The following is a 24988-nucleotide window of genomic DNA, read 5'->3' on the forward strand; positions in this document are numbered from 1 at the left end:
TAAAGACGAAGATACTACTCTGTAGGTACTCAAGATGAATATGAGATTGGCAGAAACTGTGTGTGTTACGTCAGCTTTAAAATCGTCTCGGTTTCTCATTGTGATGAGACATGCATATGTCATCTTAGTCTCAAGACACCCAAGAACCTATAAGATTTGGAGATTTATCCTTGTGCCGATAATTGCGAAGTTAATGTTTGGATCTGTCTTTTTACTTTTTAGCTAAAAGTCATATGTACTCACCTTCATGCAATTCCAAATGTATTGCAAATGTTCATTTTTGGGTGAACTGTTCCTTTAACAAACCAAAATATTTGTCACCACATTTGCAAACTACATCATTGGTTTTAAAGGGATAGTTCACCCAAAAAGAAAAATTCTGTCCTTTACTTTCTTTCAGCTGTTGAACACATAAGAAGATATTTTAAGAAACGTTGGTAACATTCCCTCTATTGTATGGACACAAAACCAATGCAGGTCAATTGGTACGGCGTTATTTTTTTCTAGGGCTGTGCTGATTAATCGTGCGATTGTTATGCTCTATTTACGGTTTGATTATAGTTAAATGCCGCCACATCTGAAAGGCAAAAGTCACTGCGGCGCGTCCATCGAAGTTCGTTCTTCCAAGGATGCCTCGCAAGACCGGTCTCTTTAAGAACACAAGTCTGTTCTTTGCATTCTTGGAATTGAGGAACGTCCGTAGTTTCAGGAAATGCCAAAAGGCATATTTTATAGCTGTTCTTCAAACCTTTCCAGGTATTTTTATGACAATAAAGAATATTTAAGATGTAATAAGATGTTCGACGAGTCTTGCTTTTTCAAATGCACGTTATAGACGGCTAAATATCAAAGTGATTTTAGCTCGAGCAGTACTTCCTATCAAAGAGTACAGGTATAATTAACGTGTATCACAAAGTATCGTCCACAGTCTTAGACTTTTCATTTTCGGGTGAGCTATCACTTTAAAAAGCATGCTGTTTTAGTGCCAAGTGTATCTCAAGTGTATTTGAACAATAATATTTCTTCAATACGGTTTAAAGGTTGGGCAAGCTTGAGAGCACAGCGTCCATGTTTTATCCAGTCAAACCGAATAGGTTACAATAACGCCGCCTCGGCCGCACAGCTGGGCTATGTCAGAGAAACTGGAGGCCATTTACGAGCTACATCAGTCATGTCATTACCTCTACAATGGAGAGAGGGGTAAAATACTTCCAGATCAATGAAGCTCTTTCTGAGAGCCAAATCAGATAAGCATCGACTAACTGATCAGGCATTCAGCTCTCGTCTTGGCTGAGAGCATCAGGACCGGTCAGCTATTCTTCAGCCGAGAGACCGGGGAGCCAGCGCTCCTGTAAATAATCTCATCCACCATCTGCTGCTTTTGTTCGAGCCGAGAATACGTCTGAAGGGGCTTCCCGGTTAGCAAACTTGCATGTCCTACTTTCACGCAAGGTTGTATTATCCAGAGGTCCTCTTCATCTATGCTGTTTGGCTCTACAGCAGCTTGATTTTCAAAGACGTCCTCCCCTGCTCTCGTGTTCTGGCTCTTTTGCACGATAATCAAACCGAGAGTGACCCGCTGTAACCCGAATTCCATCATTCTGTCATTCGCATCCATCTGTTTCGACATTGCCGGGCGGAAACGCTGCCGATCGTTAACTGGTGTTACGACCCAGCTCGCTGCCAAACTCCAGCGGCCGGGTCGGCATCAGACGTAAGTGACAGTAATGGACTGGATAATTACTCAGGCTGGAGGTTCAATACAATAGGCAATTGTAACTAGAGCGTGTTTACAGGCCATGTGGGCACCGGTAAACAGATGGTACTGTAGCATTGTGTTAATAAGAGAGCCAGGACGTGTGAAGAATAAAGCCGTGTGAAGTAAACTCATAGGCTGATGAGTGTAAGCTGCTTATTAGCTGAAGATCTCTTCTGCTTTTTATTGCTTTGTTTTGATGGGCAATAAAAGCACTTTTTGGTGCAACAGACTCTGATTTGTTTAGATTGGCTTCTGAATGGCACCAAATATATATTATATGAAATACAATTAAAATAATAATACGTCTTGTAAAATTATTTAAACATGAAATCTACATAAACATAAAAATATAGATAGGAAATGTTAAACCACATCCTTGTAAAGTAAATAATTGATATACTGTAAATACAAAATATGCATTAAGAGATGTAAAAAATAAAACTAAATACAAAATATATAAATACAAAATATACATTACAAACTAGAGATAGGATATACTGCAAAAATGTTTCTAAATAAATTATATAAATACTTAATTTAGTATAATTAAGATATATTGTGATTATTAAAATAAAACAATATATATTACAAATAGTTCTAGTAAAGCTATTGCAATAATCAAAAGCAAACAATATAAATAAATTCTATAAATCCAAAATATTCACAAAATGGAGAAAATAAAGATATTTAAAAAATAAAAATAAAACCAAATAAATAGATAAATTAATGTTGAAAATACAAAAAAATATTCTTGAAAAATACAGTTAATAAAGATAAATATTGCAATAATTACAATACAAATATTTATTTATTTACAACCATGTTTGTGTCTGGTTTAAAGTCTGAATAAAGTCAGAAATATATTCTTATCTATAGACTTCATTCTAAAGATCTTTTTTAAGTCATTAAAAAAATATATTGCTTATTGTCAAATAAAAACAATCTCTTTTACAGCCACACACATTTACTGTTCATATGCGTTGCGCAACCAGAATATTACGAACTTGATCTCTTGAAGAAACTTAATCTCTTTCTTTCTTGGCTATGTTGACAGTCTTTGAAGAAGCGCTGAAGTTTCCCAAGGGCTTGTCTTTTTAATTCATGTCTGTGTTCATTTTAAAACAGGCCAAGTTTACTTACTGCTCCAGTCCTGCTCGGTGGGCTTGCTTTCAGATGGGCATTTCACTGCCCGTATTTCACACAGCTCACTTCCGTCCAACTCTCTCCATGTGTGTGTACAGATTAATGCCGTTGACACACTGGGCCAGACGGCATTGCATCGAGCGGCTCTAGCTGGACATTTGCAGACGTGCAGGCTGCTGTTGAGTTATGGAGCCGACCCGGCCGTCGTCTCTCTGCAGGGCTTCACGGCCGCGCAGATGGGAAACGAAGCTGTGCAACAGATTCTGAACGGTACGGAGCGGATTTTCGTCTTCTGTTGTGTTTTGGCTTTGATGTCCATAACATGCGTTTGATTTAAATTGTTTGTGTTTTCTAGAAAACATTCCAGTGAGGAACTCTGATGTGGATTATAGACTTTTAGAAGCTGCAAAAGCTGGAGACTTGGACACTGTGAAGGTGAGAGATGCTTTGGATCTTTTGACTCGTTTGCTATTGATCTGTTCATCTAAATTGGTCTGAAAAAAGACGAGACGCGTTTAGAGATTTAAGTATACCGTGCTTTAACATGCAGTCCTCTTAGTACGCTGAAAGAATCGCCGTGTAAAATCATCTTCATCCCCTTTGAAACTTTAAAGCACCACTTGTGTAGAAAAATCACAGCACTTTGCAGTAAATTCTCAGACAATTGCTGTCGGACTTCAGATTGTTTGCTGTTAGCAAATTGTTATTACTGTTATTATCTCATACAGAATACATTGATGGCAGGGTCTTAATGGTTTTATTTGGTTTTGTGAGGATTACTATAGTTTTGTAAAAAAGCTAATATATCTGCTGTCAGTCAGTCTTGAAGGGCTGTGTGATCTTGCATAATCTGCTGTCTGATCGACCCTCATTTTAAGAGCTTTTTAAAGACCAGACAAATCTACGAATATGTGCACATCCCTAACTTAAAACACATTGTTGATATAAAATATCTAGAAAGAAATATGGACTCTTTTTCAACTGTGTAACAACTTGAGATACTTTTTCAAGGCCTTGCTCTATTGAGGGCACACAACAGCTCCAGGTTACATCGGGATAAAATATGTATCTGCAGTTATGGATTTGAATTTTATATTAGTGTTTTGAACAAATTAATAGGCATAGTTGCTTCATCCCCAGCCAGTGGACTTGTTCAAGGACGCAGTTTGCAGGATGTGGGCTGTAATTTGTGTTTGTTTGCTATGTGTGACCTTGAGTAAGGTTAGGAGTGTAGGAAAACGGACCTGCGTGTGTTTCAGCAGTGTGTGCTTTGGAGAGAAATGCTGAGCAAGCCCAGACACACACAAACACAGTGTCCTATTACATATGCTACAAGGCAAAATCATGACGACACATACGTAGCTGTAGTTTATTTTCCACATTTTAAGAATACTATTGAAGTCATGAATGCGGTAAAAACAAATGAAAGTAATTTAGGTGTTTTATATCGTAGCTTTTTCTAAGTAGTTACAGTTTGTCTACATTAACTGCATATACCGTAAGCATCACGTGTGCTGGACACCTGTTGGTGGCCACTGTCCACTTCAACTCGATTACAAACACATTTTTGTGGTATTTTATTTTTTGTAATTTGGATTTGATTACCAATTTCTAGCATTTATGCATAAATAGCTGTTTACACCAAGAATGATGACTACAAAGAAAACTATATTTGAGTCGAGACTGACAGACAACGTTATTGTGATGCAAATTGCAGACTTAAGTGTTCACCATACTGATAGGTCAGATGTCAATATTTGGTGGTTTAAATACCCACGTGAAGCCTTTCTTGAAGTTGAAGCATTTTTTTGTTTTAACCATAGTTTTCCATACTCCGGTATTTGAAACATCAAAGCCATAACGGTCCATATTCCTCATAAATGTCAATTAAAATGATATTTTGTGGTCTTTAAAGACCCATCCCTATTCAATTTGTTGGGTATTATTGCACATAGCACATACATTTTTCTTTTAAAAACAGAAAACTTGTGCGTGGACCGATATTTTTCTCATGTTTGGACTCTGTCATCAGGGTTTTAGTAAAATATCAACAGTTATTCTATATATTGCAGATATATATTTTCATATATTTTTATCAGTTTTGTCTGAAAACCCGTTCCCTATTATATTGTTCCTTCCTACCTTTTAGGTGTAGTGTGGATTCCGCTATTCTCTTGCCTTTTATGTCAAAAGAATGTTTACTGAATTTGAATTCAGTCAAATGATCTGAAACTTTTTATTGGTAGCACAAGTCTGAAGAGAGTTTAGAGGAGGATTATAAAAGCGGCTGGATGGGATGGATGCCTTTGATACGATCAGATCCTCATTATCTGAATGCCTCATTATGCATAAGCTAATAAGATCAGAACACCAATTAGAGTTTTGTCAGGCAATTTATCAAAATCTCCACTGGTGCTTGTTATAATTCTGGCCTGGTAACCTATAAATGCAAATATTAATGCAATTAGTGCTTGTATTTAAACACGACAGTAAATCATCTATCTGTATAAACTGTGAACATTAACATTTGTTTTTTAACAGTTTAACACAGATTCAGTTGCACCACACAAACTCAATTTTGCTTTTTCTTGCACAGCAACTTTGCTCCCCTCAGAATGTGAACTGTCGAGACCTGGAGGGCCGGCACTCCACGCCGCTCCACTTCGCCGCTGGCTACAATCGAGTGGCAGTGGTGGAGTACCTGCTGCACCACGGCGCAGACGTCCATGCCAAAGATAAAGGGTGTGCTTGACCCGTCTGCTATTTATCTAGAATTCTCCAAGTTGTGTCGCATTAACATTCAGCTCATGGTTTCTCCAGCAATAGGAGATAAACTATAATCATCCTGTCACCATTTATCTTTCTCTACTTATCTCTCGCTCTCTCTGTCCCCGCAGTGGTTTGGTGCCTCTGCATAACGCCTGCTCGTATGGACATTACGAGGTAGCGGAGCTCCTGGTGAGGCACGGCGCTTCCGTCAATGTTGCCGATCTGTGGAAGTTCACCCCGTTGCATGAAGCCGCGGCTAAAAGCAAATATGAAATCTGCAAACTGCTTCTGAAGGTACTGACGCGTACAAGAGCACTCGCTCCTGCATCGCTTCCTCTTTAAGACACTTGGCATACTTGTTCTTTCAAGTGATTTTTCTTTCTTGAGATATCTAACATGGCCTGGTGTTGTAAATGTTTTTTATCGCGGTGTAAAGTTTTTTTTAAACGCGGTGAGAAGCCTTGTCTGTGCTTCACCGAGCAGACGTCGGGTTTACTGCGATGTCTGCTTTCAGGTTACTGCCACAGTCAGGTTGAAAGCTGCGCAATCCCCTTAAACCAACATCTCACTTCGGTTCCTGAAATGTAATTGCTGAAGCTCTCTTTGTTCTTTCCTGGAGTTTCTAACAAAGAACATTGTACCTTCTCAGAATTTTGGAAGAGCTGATTTTCCCCCAGATCTGTATTGAGAATTTTATTCTGGTTAAAAGGCTATTTGGTTAGGAATGTGTTTTATTTGGTTAAGGAAGGTCCGTTTTGCAGAGATATGAATGACATTTTAAATCAAAACTTTATAGGCAACCGCCCAACTTTATGCTTTTCCATAATATTAATGTTTAGAGCCATAGCTATTAAAGTGATAGTTTGCCCCCAAAAAATTGACCGCAGAACACAAAAGAAGATATTTTGAAGAAAGTTGTTAACCAGCACCCATTCACTTGTTTTGGTTTTGTGTCCGTACGATAGAAGTGAATAGGTGCCGGCGCTGTTTGGCTACCAACTTTCTTAAAGTATATCTTCTTTTGTGTTCTAAAGAAGAAAGAAAGTCATACAGGTTTGAAATGACGAGTAAATGATGACATCATTTTCATTTTTCGATGAACTATCCCTTTAACTATCCCAAACGGGTGTCACAAGTTTTATTATTGCGTCTAGGCTAGACTTAAGAGTTGTTTTACATATCAAGCTGAGAGAAAAGTTAATATTTTAACCCTACATTGCAATATCACGTATCCAAGTCAATGCCAAGTCTCCGTTGATCCATTCTCTCTGTCCTATCTCCTCCAGCATGGAGCAGACCCCACCAAGAAGAATCGGGATGGAAACACTCCAATGGATATGGTGAAGGAGGGAGACACAGACATCCAGGACTTGCTGAGAGGCGATGCAGCGCTTTTGGACGCAGCCAAGAAAGGCTGCCTGGCCCGGGTCCAAAAACTGTGCAGCTTGGAGAACATCAACTGCAGAGATACGCAGGGGCGCAACTCCACTCCTCTGCACCTGGCAGGTAATGAAAAATCATTTCCAGCATTCCGAGCTGTCGCATTCAGCACAGAAACCAGGGCAGTTATCTTTTTCAAATGGAAAATCAAGCTGTACCCCATCCTGAGAATTGCAGCTACAAAAAGCGAGGAAGCAGGGTGTGTTAGATATCATCCCACCCCAGAGGCGAGGCAGGGGAACCCAGAAGGCAAGAAAAAAGTGACAAGTTGAATTAAATCTTGGCTCTCATCCCTTTCTTAGCTCTGTGTAAGCTTGGCTTCCAGGCGGGGATTCAAAGGCTCTCCTGCCAAATATTCAATCTGTCTTAAGTCTCCCACACTGTTCATACCTCACCAACATTTACATGCACAACTCATATTCTCAGTGAGGTTTGTGTGTGTGATAGTCTTAGTCAGAATAATCCTTTATGTGAGCCTTTGCTATCCTATTTATGGGTGATGTTTGTATTCATATAATTGTTTTTGGGGCATCAATCTGAAGTAAATAGATCACATCATAGGACTGTTTAAAAACGCCTGTTTGTTGCGACTTATTTAGTCTTGTTAGTATTGATTTTTACAGCACAAATCAATTTGGCCACTAATGCACTTTTATTGAATTGTTTGAGTGGCGTAAAGGGCCGTGTTTTGTTTTGATGAATTGAATGATTGACTTGTTAGTGTGTGCTGTATTTTTGCGTCTATTTTGCTCCAAAATAATATTAGTTGGCACACTTTGTGTGGTTACATCTTAATAATCTTCTTTTGGCCAAATTTACAGACGGCATCATTGGTGTTCTTCTTAAGGCAATCCCATAATGCACTGCAACATGCTCAGTGACAAGCAGTGCAACCAACATAGATATGAGACTCTGTTCATCGGATCGGAAAATGAGTAACATGGGAACAATCACTTGTTAAAAAAGCACTCTTTGAGATCCAGCTGGACTTGTAGAGGCTCAAGAAACCTTACCAACAATTCTCAGGATGTTAGACTGATCTACCGCTCACTCTAAAAGGTAGAAGGTGACTACTCCAACATCATCATTCGTACTACAGCCACGGTACCGACTCATAGCAGGACACGTACTGTGTGCAGAACAGCACTGATCAGCAAATGTCAATGAGCAGATGGAGTGAGGGCTCTGGTCAGTTCACTTCTCTTGCTAGGCCAGGACGGCAGCAGGCGGGTGATGATCCTAACCATCAGGCAGATATACGCACACACTTTTACATCAGCTAGCACACGTACGCCACCAGTGCGCGATGGGCTGTGACTAACACGGCAGTTGTGACCCCCGCCTAGAGAACACGCCGCTCGTATGCTGTTTGCCTGCAGGGAAAACATAACCGCAGCTCTGCCACGGATAAAGCGAGCTGCGGTTAATTTGCAGTGGGAAAGAGGTACAAAGATGTAGACGGCCGGGAAAGTAGCTCCGCTTGCCAAGCAACGACACGACGGATAGTATGTATTGTTTCGTAGCTGCCATTCACGACTGACCAATCACGTGACGTGGTTTTACTTACGACCTATCAGAGTGCTTCTGGTGTTTGTGTTCGAAATCCAACATGAGGATCCAACGTGATACTGTTGCAAGGTTTCCTAAGTACCTTTTACTGTGTGTTCACACCAAGCGTGACTTGCGCGAATAAAACGCGCTATTCGCGAGTAGTTGGACGCTTGAACATTCAGATTTTACTTGCGTCGTTCGCGCGAGAAATTTGCGTCATGGGAGTGGCTTCTGCCAGGCGGGTCCCGTCTAATTGCGAAATGGCGGACATGGATTTTGTTGGTAGCTACGCATTATGTGCTATGGAAGGCTGAAGATAGACATACCCAGGTAGCAAACAGACGTTGGCCAAACGTTTGTTGTTGTGTTGGGCCAACGTTGGGTGCTGACGTTGGCCCAACGTAATTTTGTCCGTTGGGCCAACCGTGTTATTGGACGGCCAGCAGACCTTCTGCCAACCTAAAAAATACCTTACCAACCTTCTGCCAACTTAAAAACCACTAAAACAACATTGGGCCAACGGACAAAATTACGTTGGGCCAACGGACAAAATTACGTTGGGCCAACGTCAGCACCCAACGTTGGCCCAACACAACATTTTAAGATTGTGATATGGCCTATTCATTGTTGAATTGCATTAAAACAGAACAACAGACAAACTGAATTGGTTATAAAAATGAAATTTATTGGCAACAAAAAAAAAACATCAGAAAAAATGCAAAGAAAAGTAAAACAAAGTCAAAGAAATCAACAAGGAACCAAAGTGACAAAAAAGGCGGCAAAGAAAATGCGGAAGAAGGCCAAAAATGTTTTGCAGATTTGAAGCTATTTGATGATGAAGACGGAGCGGAGGAGGAGAAGCAGCAGCATATACTCCTGTAAAAAACAACAAACATACAAACAACTTTTTAGAACATTTAAGATGTGTCGGTCTATTTTAATTACACAACCCAAAAAAGTTTTTGCAAGAAATTCACCATATTGGGGTAGCAAATGTTTTATACATCTTAATGCAGTGTAAAGATGAAGTGCACCTCTGTTTATAATATTTCAGTCATATCGAATTACTAACAACAAAATGAACATTACTGTGAACATTAAAGTTTATATTTTAGTCATATCGAATTACTAACAACAAAATGAACACTACATCTGTCAAGAATGCCTAATGTCAACATCTGTCAAGAAAATAAAGACAAATAAAAGATATGCACTACATTAGCTCAGTTGCGTCACAAGCTCAGTCAAACCACCAGATTACACCAACAGTCAACAGGATGACAGGATGATGACGTCAATGTACCGCGAGAGCGATTCGAAATTAGATCTCTACGTGTAAGTTCTCTACTTGCTCTCGCGATACGTTGACGTCATCATGAAGTCGAACATGACTAATAACACATAACAAAAGACAACTTGTTAAAAACAATAAAGATGGTAGAACTTGTTTAACATTAAATTGTATTAAAATAAACAGAAATATTGTGTGAGTTTAAAGCATAGCTTTTTAGATCTTCATCCGGGGGTGTGTTCAATTATTTCTACATAAATGCACATTTTGTTCTAAATGGACAGACCTTTATAAAAATTTATAAAAATGGTTTTATTATAGTAAAAGTGTAGTTCCTATGGTTTTTTATTTAACAACAACAATAAACATCAAAAGAAAATGATCTGCTAAGATAATAACAACCAATGGTTATTTTAATAATTTAATAATTATACTTATTTTAAAAATTCTTAAATAAAAAAAAAAATATATATATATATATATATATATAATTTGAGGGAAGTGGTGGGCAATTGCAGCTGACCATACCATACCAACTAACGCGGCGCGAATTTTCGGCGCGAATTTTCAGATTTTTCAACTCACGCGAATAACGCGCAATTCGCGTCATTTGCGCTGACTCATTCGTGCGAATAGCGCGTCTAACGCGTCTTTGCATTGACTTAACATGTAAATCACTCGCGCTTAACGCTTCATTCGCGCCTGGTGTGAACACACAGTTATGTATTCATATTTAATATGAATGTATTTTATTTATTCATACATTCATTCAATGTTGTTATCATTTCTTTATACAAACATCCACCGCATATGTGAACGAAAACATCATTTTATTACTATAGTTGTATACAGTATATCATGTAAAATGCATATAAAGGCATGGTAAAAAAGAAATGAAAATCCTGTCATTATTTACTCACCCTCTTGTCGTTTCAAACTTATATGACTTTCTTTCTTCTGCAGAACACAAAGATATTTTAACTGAACAACAGCGGTACCCATTGACTTGCATTGGTTTTGTGTCTGTGCAATAGAGGTGAATAGGGTACAGCCTTTGTTCGGTTTCCAACATTCTTGAAAATATTCTTTTATGTTCTGCTTAAGAAATAAAGTCATGCAGGTTTGAGATGACAAGATGGCGAGTAAATGATGACAGAATCTTTATGTTCGGGTGAACACACCTTTAACATGCCTTGTCAAATCTTGGCTGACGAATTAGGATTTTAAGTCAGACAATAATTTTGTGAGTAAAAAGAGAGAAATGAGGCCAAAATGTGCTTTGGATAATTAGAGGACAGTTGTTAGATTAGGACAGCAGACACAGTTGAGTGTGTACAGGTATGTGGGAGACATAGAGCATGTTTTCATTAGTGATGTTCTCAGGGTTGGGTTTGTGCATGTAGCCTGTAATGATGAGGGCTTTAAATGGAGACGCTCCTCTAAACACCCATGTGTTTCTGGAACTGAGAGGAAGAAGGAAAGTTGCCAAGCAAATATGGTTGAAACGGAAAATGATGGCACCGTGTACCCAGCCCTTATGGCAAAGATTCCCTTCAGGATAAAGTGTCTTTCCCCTTGGTTTTAAACCATTGTCTCCTATGGTATCGTAATATCAAACTATCATATACGAGAGCAATATCATGAACGTAAGTGTTTTAATACTGTATTAATACTTTTATTTCTATAGTGCATTTCATAAACTCAGGGATACATGGAATGGAACAACTTTTACAGAGATAAAAATTAGAAATGCAGAAAAATTACATAGAGACAGAAATGCAAAAAAATTGGGCTGATAAAATGAGAGCTAAAATGTTGTTTCAGGACATTCAAAGTCAGAATATGAATATTTTAATAACAATAAATAAACGGATGTTTTAAATTGAGATTTGAAGATGAGATTCTGGTGTAGGAAATGCAGAAGACAATGTGAACTCGGGAACCTTCGCTAAATTGGCTCCATATGACCTAAGAATCTGAACAGAGAGTAAAGATGTTTAGTGGGACGAAACCATAAAATGCTCATTACATTTTATTACAGTTTTAACTATTTATTTAAAAAAGTTATAATTTGTAATTGACATTTGTAATGCTTCATGCGCCGTCTTTGGAGTGTTAGAGTGCATCATGGGAAAATGTTTCTTTACACGATGTTGCTTTAGAACCCAAATTTCCAACGCAATTTGAGACAATTTACTAGGTTTTGATAACAGAGTTGATATCGTTTGGTGGACAGTTTCCAAAACCTTTCAGCCTGCGACCCCCAAAATAACAGTGCCAGTGACTCGAGACCCCCACTATCCTCAAGAGGTGGTTAAAGTATACAAACATTGGTCACAAATGCGCACATGCACACAAAAGAGCACAGTATAACATAATATTATGTTATAGTTATTTACTCTTTACTTTACTTTTTATACATAAACTATGCACAGCTCAGGGTTCACGATTAAGGGGGGCCCCTGGTTTAGAGAGCTCAGTTTAATAAAACCAGATGGTTTGTGGGAAGATGTTATAGATGTTGTTTATTTACATGTCACTGCATCTGTTTCTCCACAGCTGGCTATAATAATCTGGAGGTGGCAGAGTATTTACTTGAGCACGGCGCAGATGTCAACGCGCAGGACAAAGGTGGCCTTATTCCTCTCCACAACGCGGCCTCTTACGGGGTGAGGGCAGCAAGAATTAAACGGAAGAGAGTTTTCGTGTGACAGGGACGACATACAGACTCTGTTAAGTCAACACATGTCAGGCCTCCGGTGTCATGTCGGGCGTGGCTGGGAACAGTGTGCTGAGAACTTCACACAGCCACAAACAGATGTAAAAGCTGAATAATCTATGAATGCGTTTCTGGGAAACCAGATGCAGAGCTTTTTTCCTTGTGGAACAAACTAAGCCTAACCTGAACCCCTTTTGTGTTTCACTATAGCACTTTGTTTTCCTTTTTCTGAGGTGTGTGGCTGTATGTAATGCAGTTGTGAATGTTAGGGACGGTAAAGATTTATGCACTTTTAATACAGAGCTGCTCTTATGATTTTTTTTGGGTGGTTTCACTTCCACTGTCACTCCCAAGCTATTTAGAAGCTGAAATAATTTCGGTGTAAAAGCAGCAGTTATGTCAAGGGAGTAACTAAAAATTGCAGCTGTTCTAACATTTTTACATTTGAACTCTTCCAGTAATCTGGGAGTGTTTATATAAGAAATTGTTATTTGATGAATTAGTAGCTAAAATAGCAGTAATGCTTTTGCCATTATTTTTAACAGAATATTTTATTAACAGTTCAGTTGATTTTTAAATAATTTGCTTTTCCATTAAGATTTTTTTAAATGACTGTATTTAAAGCAACAACTCGTGAATGTTTTGTTTTAAAAGTTACTTAGAAATAACCAGTTACTTATGTCATAGTTAGTGATTATAAGGATTAGTTGCTAACTTGGCGACAAATTAGCTGATTTTAAAGTACCTGCAGCTTTAACCAATAATACATTCTAATGAGTGTTTATATAAAAAAAGTGATTTTATAAACTAGTAGCTAAAATAGCAGCAATGCTAATGGAATAATTTTTAACCTTGTGGTCCTTTCCCGATCCCACCCCTCTCTCACCCACTTCAATCCTGTCCTCTCACTGTTACTGTACAAAAAAGGGCACAAACACCCAAAATAGAAATAAAAATCGTTTCAAAATTATAATATAATATCAAGGAATCCCCTTTGACTTCAACCCACATACGTAAAGCATGCGGTAGTTGTATGTTTTAAGCCTACATTTTTACTCCTTGACTAGCTTCAGTGTAGGTAGCTCCTTTTGTTTAGTAACTGCTGCTTTTTGCAAATAGAAAATGCTTCACTTACCAGCTCAAACATATAGTTATTTTAATATATAAACTCATCGTGATTGAAAGTAGCTTTCCCAACACTGGCCAGCTGTAATTCACACAGCACAAAATCTGCTAATACAGGATTTTCCTCTTTGAGTCATTAGAGGGAAACCCATCTCAGGTGAGGGTGGTTGGTAGATGATTGCTGGAGGTATTTATCCGTGTCTGCCCTCCGGAGGTCAACAGTGATGTGATTAGACAAGCAGATGGAGAAGTGCAGATTGCTGTTACATAAACATGCTGGATCAAAACCAAATTTATTAGCGGGGCCTCAGCCACAGTGTAGATACACCACTGTTGCCATCCAAGAAACGAAACCGCTTCTGCTCGAGTTGGTAGCTTCTGATTGGCCGCAGCGGAGGTGGCGGCTGGCTCGTGCTTTGCTTATTGGCTGAAGGAGGGCCGGCTGGTAGGTGGCCGCTGATGGCTGACCTTGAGCATGCCTCCCTGTGCTCATACTTGGCCTGTTTGTGTAGAGGCTGTCGGTGTTCGGCAAACACAGGAAGATGATGGCAGTTCCATACAGCCGCTGCTGATGATGGGGCGTGAGGGGCACAGTTTAGGACAGGTCTGCCACACACGCTGAACCCTGGAGCTCAGAGCTGGCCGGTACACAAACCTCTCCAGCACGAGCGAGAACCGTGATGGTATTACATTTGTGCCGGCATAAATTGAAAAGATTAGTCTATTAGTTTTCCCCTTCCACTTTCTTTTCTCCTAATGATTTAAACAACAATCGATCATCTGCAATCCGAAAACCAGTCGAGTGAGCTCCTAAACCGAAGCTTTAATAAAACAAAGCTGCTGTTGAAAGAGCTCTTTTAATTAACAGCCAGACTGTGAAGATTTGGGGTTAAATGTTAAAGCAACATTCATTTTGTTTGTAGTAAGTCGATGTTTCTTTCTTGCAGCATGTAGATATCGCCGCCCTGCTGATCAAATACAACACTTGTGTAAATGCCACCGATAAATGGGCGTTCACGCCGCTCCACGAGGCTGCGCAAAAGGGCCGCACGCAGCTCTGTGCTTTACTGCTGGCGCACGGGGCCGACCCCACCATGAAGAACCAGGAGGGCCAGACACCGCTGGACTTGGCCACGGTAAGCTTCTAATTTTGGTTTTACATTGATAGGAACATACAGCAGAGGCCTAAAGTTATGACCAACATCTTCTTTGCTCGATTCACATATTTAAAAAATGATGTTTAAAAATACGCTACAAAAGAATAGGATGACTTCAAAAAATACAATTGGATCGTATTGATAGCAAATATAATTGTAGTCAATGTATGCATTCTTTTTTTGTATAAAAAAAACCCTGTATTCCCTTGTACGCTTTTTGACAAAAGAAATTGTCAAATAAATACCTTAAAGGTTTAGAATTTTCTCCATTTTGTACCACACACCTCATATTTGGATGGTTTATTCTAACCCGAGGGTGCGTTAAAAGCACATATTATATAAATATTCCACCCCAGGCCACACTTTTGACCACTTCTGTATAGATTCCATTCTTTATATCACGGCTTTAGTTAAACTCCAGCTTTTAACCACAGTTTTACAGGCATTCAGCCATATGTTAACTACATATCTCTGGTGAGATTTTCAAATGGGTTTGTCACAGGTCGGCACTGACTGAAGAGTGAACTTAAACAATTCTGTGATAAATGCACTGTGTGTCATTTAAGTATCAAATGTGATTGAAACGGTTGTGTTACGGAGCAATTTAAATCCGTTTCAGATTTGAAACCAACCTATAAAAATGGTTCACGCTACTGGACTGTTTATTCTCGCTCCGGTGCCTCTGGTTTAAGGTCTCGTATGGTTCAGCTGCCATAGACCATCTTGAGAAATTGGAGCATTTATCTTCTAAACACATGAGCTGAGCGGTTTAAGGCCACATCCCCTGTGTTTAAGATCGGGGGAAAACGAATGTTAAAACTTGTGTGACCTTTAGTAATTGGGCTCCGGCGACAGAGCACATGCCAGGTGCTAATGACACAGCTGTTCTTAGCTTTTATCGTGCACTTTTAGGCTAAGAAACCAAACTGCGGAAGTGCCACAAGACTAGTCCTTATATGAAAGGGATATTTCAGATTGAAATGAAATGAATCGTACATGAGAAATGATCAGATTGCATATGTAAATACGTTTTCGTTTATGCACGCACTCTGTTCATTTTTTCTTGAATCTCTAGGCTGATGATATCCGGGCACTGCTTGTTGATGCCATGCCACCTGAAGCTCTGCCCAGCTGTTTCAAGCCTCAGGCTACAGTTGTCAGTGCCTCTGTCATATCTCCAGCACCTACGCCCTCCTGCCTGTCCGCCGCCAGCAGTATAGACAATCTGGCCGGGCCCCTGGCAGAGCTGACTGTACCTGGAGCCTCAGGCCCTGCTGATGGAGCCACCGGATCAGATAGGAAAGAGGGAGAAAGTGAGTTAATACAAAACATGTATTTTTGGTAGTCAAATTGTGTCGACGTATACTAAAGTTTTAGTAAGAAAGATAATAACTAACAATAATAATAATGACATTCTATTAACATTCTTTTGTAGTAGTTGTTCATTGAGTTGAGTCCCTCCTGAACTAGGTTTGAATGTGGAATAGCTACTGTGCAGAAGAGTCGAATTCTGAACCTACAGGATCGTTTTACAATAACAGGAAGCAAATTCACTGCTTAACACACAGTATAGCATACAATACTAAGAACCAAGGGGATGTTGACCAGTTATTATTTTGTCCTGCTAAATACAAATGGTAAACATCTGTCATGTGAAATGGCTTATTCAGGCCTGTACTTTACAAAATGCAATATTTATGAATATTTTTTAACTATTTCCCCACCATTAAAGAGACACTTCCCCCAAAAATGATAATTCTGTCATCTTTTACTCACCTTCCGAATCTATATATATATTTCTTTGTTCTGATGACACAGAGAAAGATATTTGGATGAATTCTTATAACTAAACCGATTGCCCCCATTGGCTTCCATAGCAGGACAATTTACTTTATCATTGTTTTTGTTCTGTTGAACACAAAAGAAGATATTTTGAAGAATGTAGGACAGCAGACAGTTCTGGGGCACTTTTTACTACCATTGTAGTTTTTCTTACTACCGTTGTCAAAATCTATCTGGTTATATGCATTCTTCCAAATATCTTTCTCTGTGTTCATCAGAACAAAGAAATGTATACAGATTTGGAACAACTCGATTGTGAGTAAATTATGACACAATTACAATTTCCCTTTAATGGAATTTTCCATCATTTATAAGTGACTTCCCAGCCATTGACTGAATTTTCGGCAATTTGTATTCTCAGTGTTATACAGTAGAGGGCGCTGTTGCTCATCTTCTGAAAGAAAACAACATCTACGGCTCCAAAAGCTGCAAATGTTTTGGTCATCATTCCAAATTCAAAGTGGACAAAGTGTACGACAAAAATGCAATTTTATATATAATTAAATGTATGAATATAATTTAAAGGAAAATACCCATATATGAGAGGTTATAAAAATGAAGATAGACTATTCGGGCTCACCCATAAAATGTTCTAAGATTTGATTCTTCCATAGGAGGAGCCTGACTCAACTACCAATCTCTCAATTCTGATTCGACTATGCCCGACTAAGGATTTACACACCCTTATTTTAAAAGCAGCCTCTGATCTGTCATTTGCTATATTGTACGTTTATACATTTATAGAAGAAAATATTCTGATGGCCATTAATGTAATAAGGAAATTATTAAAAATGACGACACTGAAAGGCAACGCTTGTGGGGATAGTGTTATATTTTAAAGATATACGTGACCCTGTCTGTAAATAAGTTTTAAAATCTAATTATGAGAAAAAGTTAGATTTCCACTATTCAATCTTTGACATGATCTTAGTCAGTCAATATTAAAGATATCAATGTTATATTTTCACAGAATGTTCTTAACATTATGTAGGAGGTAAATCACACAAGAAAATACTTTAGCTGGGTTTTCACAGGCTTGGTCACGTTTACGTAGCCCTTGTAAAATCTGCAACATATGCAAAGTGTAAAAATAGTTTAGATTCAATTGTTTTCCTTGTAACGTTTCTCTTTCTAGTTGCAATTCTGGACATGAACATCAGTCAGTTTCTCAAGAGCTTGGGTCTGGAGCACTTGCGGGATATTTTCGAGCGAGAACAGGTAATGTCCGTTCCTACATTTCAAATAATCGCTGAATCACACTGCCAACTCTCATCAGGCCCACCAGTGTTTCATGGAGAAAAACTCCTTCCCTTCAAAGTTATGGAAATGCGATGACATCCATGGCCTTGAAATGATTTCCCTTCATTACATTCTGTCAGCGCCTCGGATTTATCGCTTCCTTCCAACCCCTCCCACAGATGAGCGCTGTGAGATTACTCGCCATCTTTATGGCTTTGAGAGAGATGTCGGGTGACGGGGCCGACCTTTTTGCCCCTTCTTTTGATTAATACAGTCCTGCCACTCTCTCTCTCACTGAGCTGAGCTCTAGGCTCAGTTGTTCCTCCGGTTCATATGCTTCTCAGCGACGACTGGATAAGGCCGAGTCGTGGGACTCGATCGGCACGCTGTGCCAGAGCCGCCTCTCATTTGCACATAGATGAACAGAAATGGTCTCAGCGGCCACCAGCTGGGAAGAGCCGTTGATGTGAGGGGCTGAATTCAGCTGTGATTGTGGATGAAGCGAGACGCAGAGATCTCAGACCGACTCGCTCGCTCATTTGCTTTGCCTGAGGGAGATGAAGCGTGAGGTGGTAACAGTTAAATGTCATTTTTGAGAGACGGAGCGGAAATGAGATGGAGAACACGGGTTTCTCATGAACGCTGTCTGCTGTCGTCATTAGACGCGTCTCATTTTTGAGCCGTCAACAGTAAATATTTGCGTGGCGTACGTGTGCTGCATCTTTACTTGCCTTTGAACTTTTCCTTAACAAACTTCGCCACAAATGTAGGTCTGCCACTGGAAAAAGTCTTAAATGCAAATAATAAAATGCAATTAAGCGTATAATGACTTCACACACCGTTATTGTGAATATTTTCTGTAGTACGTGTGCTGAATTTATCAGTGATTTTCAAGTGAACTTTGGCCACTCGTGGTAAACTTTGCAGAGAGAAATAAAGGAGATCTTTCCCACTGTGGTGATGAGGTCCTCGTGGCCGTAATGATCCTTCCTGCTGGCCCATTGATTTGAGAGTACAGTGTTTCATGAGAGAGAGAGAGGGACGGCAGTAAGGCTTAATAGTCTTTGACAGACCTATCATAGAAGTGATGGATTGCCAATAAGTGGGCCATTGAAAATAGGAGTTGAGATTATACAGGCTGACAGGGTGATGCATAGTCGACACTAGACTTTGTGTTTTATTCGCTTCCACTATGAATGTTAACGCAGGGATAGGCATGGAAGTGTAACAATGATAAATTATAAAAGCAAAATAAGCCCGACCGTATAATACATGGTTAGTATTATATTTGAAAAAGTTTGTTGGATATGCTAAATTTATATTTGGTCTCAAGCTGTTATTTAAACTTTCATTTAACGCAAAAGTTTAAGATGAGAAAAGATGACGGACTACTGCTGAGGTTTACTTTTTGTGTTATAGGAAAGGTGCAGGCCGAACTTTTGCTTTTCTGGCACCATCTCTGTTTGAAACATAATATTGAAGGTTCCATTACGTACATATCTTTAAAGGTCCGGTGTATGAAATGTAGTGGCATCTGGGTTGAGGTTGCCAATTGCAACCAACGGTTCACTCCACCCCTCCCTTTCGAAGCACTACGGTGGCTGATGCAGGACTAAGATGTCGGCACGTTTTCATTTCTTTGCCGAAGGAGACAACGTATTCACAAAACACTTTCTATGGAGCAGTTTGTCCGTTTAGTGCTATTTTAAGGTAATAAAAACATTACGATTCATTTTGTGACCTGCCAACCTGTACCCATTTTGCGAAGCAGGTACGCATTTTGACCTCAAAGTACGCTGGTACGATTTGTCACTCTGAATTTCACAAAAACGTAGCGATTATTATTTTTTTAAGAAAGTCAAAAGTTGTGTTGTGCAGAAGAAAGTTATACAGGTTTAATTTTGGGGAACTACATTTTTTTGTTTATGGTATTATAAACAGTTGTGTATTTGAAACGCCAACATGTATCGGCCCTAATAGGCCTAAATCAGGGAGTCAAAAAATGGTACTGTGTTGGACTACCAGTTGTCCTACATAAAACCATGGTCCTGAAATGAAACTAGCGAGAAATCCAACATGGTGAGACGCATTCTGGCCCATTCGGCTCCCTGCCTGGCAGTCTAGCATCCGGTAACCACCATCTGCATGTTTGCTTTTGTGTGCATGTTCGGTGTAGGAGGCACATTCAGAAAGGCCCAGCAATAATAATACTGTGTGCTTCTGAGTCACACCCCATAATAGCCATCCAAACCTCATGCAGTCTACTAAGTATATCTTCTCAGTAGGAGGAAGTTTTACAAATCAACAAACCGAGAAAATGAAATTGGGCTGTCGGCTTTGCAGCAGAACTGATCCCAAATCAGCCTCGAAATGATTCACTTTTCATGTGATTTTTCATTGGAACCTCAAAGTGGTGCCCATGTTCTATGATCTGACTCATCTCGCTTTGATTGTTATCGGATGTTGTGATTGGTTGTGCCTGCAGACTACCATGACTTCCTTTATTCTGATCGATGTCCACTTGTTGTATTAGATCACCCTGGATGTGCTGGCTGATATGGGACACGAGGAGCTCAAGGAGATCGGGATCAATGCGTACGGGCACAGACACAAACTTATCAAAGGCATTGAGAGGCTGCTGGGCGGTCAACAAGGTGGGTTAATTGGTGTCTGACCCAAATCTGTTTGTAATTGAACAAATCATATCATAAAAGTTTCTTAAGAGTTGTATTATTAATGGGATTTTTTACAGGTGCCAACCCATACCTGACATTGCACTGTGCCAGTCACGGCACGGTGCTGATCGACCTGGCACCTGACGATAAAGAATTTCAGTCGGTAGAAGAAGAAGTGAGTAGGCACCAATACGAGATGTGCAGCTTTGAAAATTTGTCGTATTCGCTACAGTTGAATTATTTTGTTATAGATGTATAGAAAACCGTATATTGCATAGTTGTACCTGGAGTGTCGACTGAAACTGCGCTTTAGGAACTGAAAAATAGATTACTGATCCAAGGCCCAGGAGAATGGATGCAAAACATTACTACATGAGAGGATCAGCACATATTTTAAATTTAACAAATATATTTGTCTCATTTCTTTGTTTTTATGCATTTTTATATGTTCAGATTTTAGTTTTTGCAAAATCGTTATCTTAAATAACATACATAATAAATACTAGAAAATAATTGCTTTAAAGGTGCTTTGTGCATTTTGTATCATACGCCTCATGTTTTGATGATTTATTATGCAAATCATTTCATCAAATATCTGACATCACTTCTGGCCACTTATGTATAACATTTCACTTTTGTTTTCCAGCTGCAAAGTACGATCAGAGAGCACAGGGATGGTGGTAATGCTGGAGGGGTTTTCAGCCGGTACAACATCCTGAAAGTGAGCATATTTTACATAATCCCATTTTTTTATTTGTACATCAGTAATGATAATATTTTTGTCTTTAAATGAATGAATGAATGCCAAATTTATTAGTGTTGCTTAAGTGTCCAAATTGTCCTTTCAGATTCAAAAGGTGGTGAACAAGAAACTTCGGGAAAGATACGCACACAGACAGAAGGAGATCGCAGATGAGAACCACAACCACCACAATGAGCGCATGCTCTTTCACGGTACTGTCATAAGCACCTGCCATGAGTGCTATCTGTGAAAGTTCAAACTACAATGGAGCATTTTGTTAACATTTAGATTCGAAAGCTTTTTTATGCAGTTTAACTGGTTATTACATGATCATTTTCCTTTTCTCTCTTATCTACAGGTTCACCATTCATCAATGCCATCATCCACAAAGGCTTTGATGAGAGGCACGCTTATATAGGGGGAATGTTCGGGGCTGGGATCTACTTTGCAGAGAATTCCTCAAAAAGCAACCAGTATGTCTACGGCATCGGAGGAGGGACGGGCTGCCCGGCACATAAAGACCGTTCCTGTTATATCTGTCACAGGTATATTTAACATCTGATTTGACCTTTAAAATATATTTGGGTAGGCCGTGCTATCTTTGACTTACACTGACACCTAGTGGCGAGGATGCAGCATCGCTCATAACATTATTTATTCATTTTATTTATTGAGCATCCAATAACAGGGGGTCTGCTAGTCATGTGAACATAATATGTTGGTCCTCGACATAAAACGACTAGTTTTAGGCCACGTATGACTGGAGACGTCCTATAGTGTGACCATGCATCATTACAAACAAAATGTCTTTGTGTGATTTTCATGTAATGAGGGAAAAAAGACAAAGTGCAAAGTTTGGTGGCTTTACAAATTGTCCCTTATTGGATAATATAGCACATACTCTGTATGACCAGCTGATGGCGCTGTGTGTCCTATAATGTGACATGTTGTGTTTGCAGACAGATGCTGTTCTGTCGGGTGACTCTGGGTAAATCCTTCTTGCAGTTCAGTGCCATGAAAATGGCTCACGCCCCTCCAGGTCACCATTCCGTCATAGGTCGACCAAGCGTCAATGGCTTAGCCTATGCTGAATATGTCATCTACAGAGGGGAACAGGTGAGAGAGCTTGTAGATATTTAACTACAAAACAACATGTAGTTGAAACCCAGGAGCTGCTGTTTTATTTAATTTGTATAAACTACAGAAATTCTTCTGTATTGTTTTCCCTTATTGTAAGTAGATATTTTATTATTAGTCTGCTCTGTGTTTTTGTAGGCCTACCCAGAGTACCTCATCGCATACCAGATCATCAAGCCAGAAAGCACACCTCCATCCCCAGCAGCAGAGCAGCAGAAATCCTAAACATAAGCAGGGCCCATGAAAACCACTCAGACTGTTTCCTAAACATTTCATACACAAGCTTCAGACATCTACCTACTTCCTCTGCCCTTTCAGGATAAAAGGATTCATACTTACCCATAATCCTCTGCGCTGCCTCTTTTATTTGACATTTATTTTCCCATGAGTGTTTACAAGAAAGAGTTGCCTTGGTCAGCTGTGTTCTGACTCTCTGTAGTCTTTTAAGTCAGGATATCAGTCCCACACTGTTTCATGGCTAACAGGAAGGAGTGAAATTTCTTTTGACCTTCGTGACAGACAACAAGTGACCTCTTTCCCATCATTATACTCAATTTAACACTGTTTAACAAGCATTACAATTGATCTTGCTTCCTTTATTTTAAATAGTTTCACTATTACTGTGATTTGTTGTTTGATTATTTTCCACAATGTAAGTCACATTAAGAATATGGACCACGTCTCGGTTATACTTCAAAGGGACACGATATCTTATTCACGGCTCTTTTCTCTTCATTGTTCTTCCTGCTTTGTTACATTAATAGCTTAAGAGGGTTTTTTAAAAGCAAAAAGAATGTTAATGCTGAGACCAGAACTGAAAGGCCTTTGACAGCAAAATAGCAAAAACGTACATGTTCGGTACTCATGTTTTTACATTTCTTTGCACAGGAATACTATTCAGAATGTTTCCTTTCATTGCCATAGCCCAATCAGAAAATCCATTTTTAAGAATTTGCACTTTTAAGCAGGACTTATGTTATTCAAAATCATTTTTAAATGATGTAGGAAAAAATGTCCAGTAATGTACAGGTTGTGTAATGGACAATGCCTTTGTATAGCTTTTAATGTTGTTTACTGATGCAGAGTGGGTTTAATAGTACTGTAAAGGAAGTGGGAATTTTAGATCTTTCCTTCTATATTTTCAGATAATCCGTGACTAAGTTTTAGATCACAACCACCAGAATTCCTAAATCTTCTTCATTCCAGTACAGTTGCTCTCGTGCTAGAGAAGCGCCTTTTTTCGGAGGATCTCTGGAATTGTTTTCCTGTTACACACTACTGATATATCAGCATATTCACATTCGTGTTACAGAAAGATATGAAGGACATGTTGTTTGGATGTGGCTCTACCTCTGGAAGTCTCTGCTCTCGAGGAGTTCATTAGACTTTCATAAGATTGGCTGGTTTGATTGACTCTGCTCAGGTGGGGTTCGTGGTTCTGCTTTACTTCAGGCCATCTGTGTTCAAAACCAGATTGAGAGACTCTTTCTCCTCTCGGCATGAGCAAAGACCTGGACTGCACAGGAGAGAAACTCTCATTTCCAACACGATTTCTCAGTTCTCTGAGTTGTGTTTTTACTTTTCTTGTGAATTTTAATCAGATCTAAAACAGCTTTACCAGAGAGATCTGTGGACTAATCTAACACTCCTCAATCGTGTAAAACAAAGTCTTAATAAAGTACGTGTCATAATTAAATACCGCCCACTGTCTCTTTTTCACATATGCTCATTTGTTTTGATAGTTTATAATCATACTTTTTTACATTTCGGTTGGAGAGATGTAATTGTGCTTTACCAAGTCATTTATAAAAATGATTGTTCATAAATATCATTAAAACAGTTATCGATATTCAAATGTAGTTTGAAGATATTTAGTGGGAAAATTGGTTGTATTGAATTGAGATTTTAATCATGTTTCAACGACTTCGTCCAATAAATATAAAGCTCCTATATCAAATGTGCCTGCTGGCTGGAGTTTAATGTCATCATGCCAGCAGATGTCGCTGTCCGACTTCTTATGGTGAGAAACAAAGTTGTTTTTTACGGTCTAGGTTATAAACTCATGCCCCTGGGAAATAATTTAAACACTGCTCTTTGACATTATGCTGTTTTAAATTACATTAAAGTATTATAACGTCCCTTTAAAAGCTTTCAAGCTAACTTTGTAATGCCTAACTAATGGGATCAAGCATCAGCCCTATGGGCAACACGCAAGGCATTATGAGAGGTTGAGCTCTATGGATACCAAAGTACACGCGAGGGGGCACTGTTGCTTTATAATATATATAGCGTCTGTTAAATTGATTCTGACAGTATAAATCAATCATAATCTTAATTCTCTTTACACGCACAATGGATCTTTCAAATAATGAGATGGCTTATGTTTAATCCCCCAGAAA

The 24988-nt window shown here is 39.1% G+C and overlaps 1 protein-coding gene across 1 annotated transcript in view; it reads left to right on the forward strand.

The window, feature by feature from the left end:
* Positions 1-24283, forward strand: part of tnksa (tankyrase, TRF1-interacting ankyrin-related ADP-ribose polymerase a) — a 77415-nt gene extending 53132 nt beyond the window's left edge. Inside the window, exons 12-27 of the mRNA XM_079485924.1 lie at positions 3001-3172; positions 3258-3337; positions 5499-5644; positions 5800-5965; positions 6958-7177; positions 12513-12622; positions 14745-14933; positions 16030-16267; positions 17932-18014; positions 20569-20689; positions 20788-20885; positions 21357-21431; positions 21559-21664; positions 21811-21997; positions 22412-22568; positions 22728-24283. Coding sequence (XP_079342050.1) covers positions 3001-3172; positions 3258-3337; positions 5499-5644; positions 5800-5965; positions 6958-7177; positions 12513-12622; positions 14745-14933; positions 16030-16267; positions 17932-18014; positions 20569-20689; positions 20788-20885; positions 21357-21431; positions 21559-21664; positions 21811-21997; positions 22412-22568; positions 22728-22814 — 2235 coding nt within the window. The 3' untranslated portion in view covers positions 22815-24283. The remainder of the gene's footprint in view (positions 1-3000; positions 3173-3257; positions 3338-5498; positions 5645-5799; positions 5966-6957; positions 7178-12512; positions 12623-14744; positions 14934-16029; positions 16268-17931; positions 18015-20568; positions 20690-20787; positions 20886-21356; positions 21432-21558; positions 21665-21810; positions 21998-22411; positions 22569-22727) is intronic.
* The last annotated feature ends 705 nt before the right edge of the window (positions 24284-24988 follow it).

The sequence above is a fragment of the Barbatula barbatula genome (assembly GCF_947034865.1).
Source record: "Barbatula barbatula genome assembly, chromosome: 22".
NCBI lineage: Eukaryota > Metazoa > Chordata > Actinopteri > Cypriniformes > Nemacheilidae > Barbatula > Barbatula barbatula.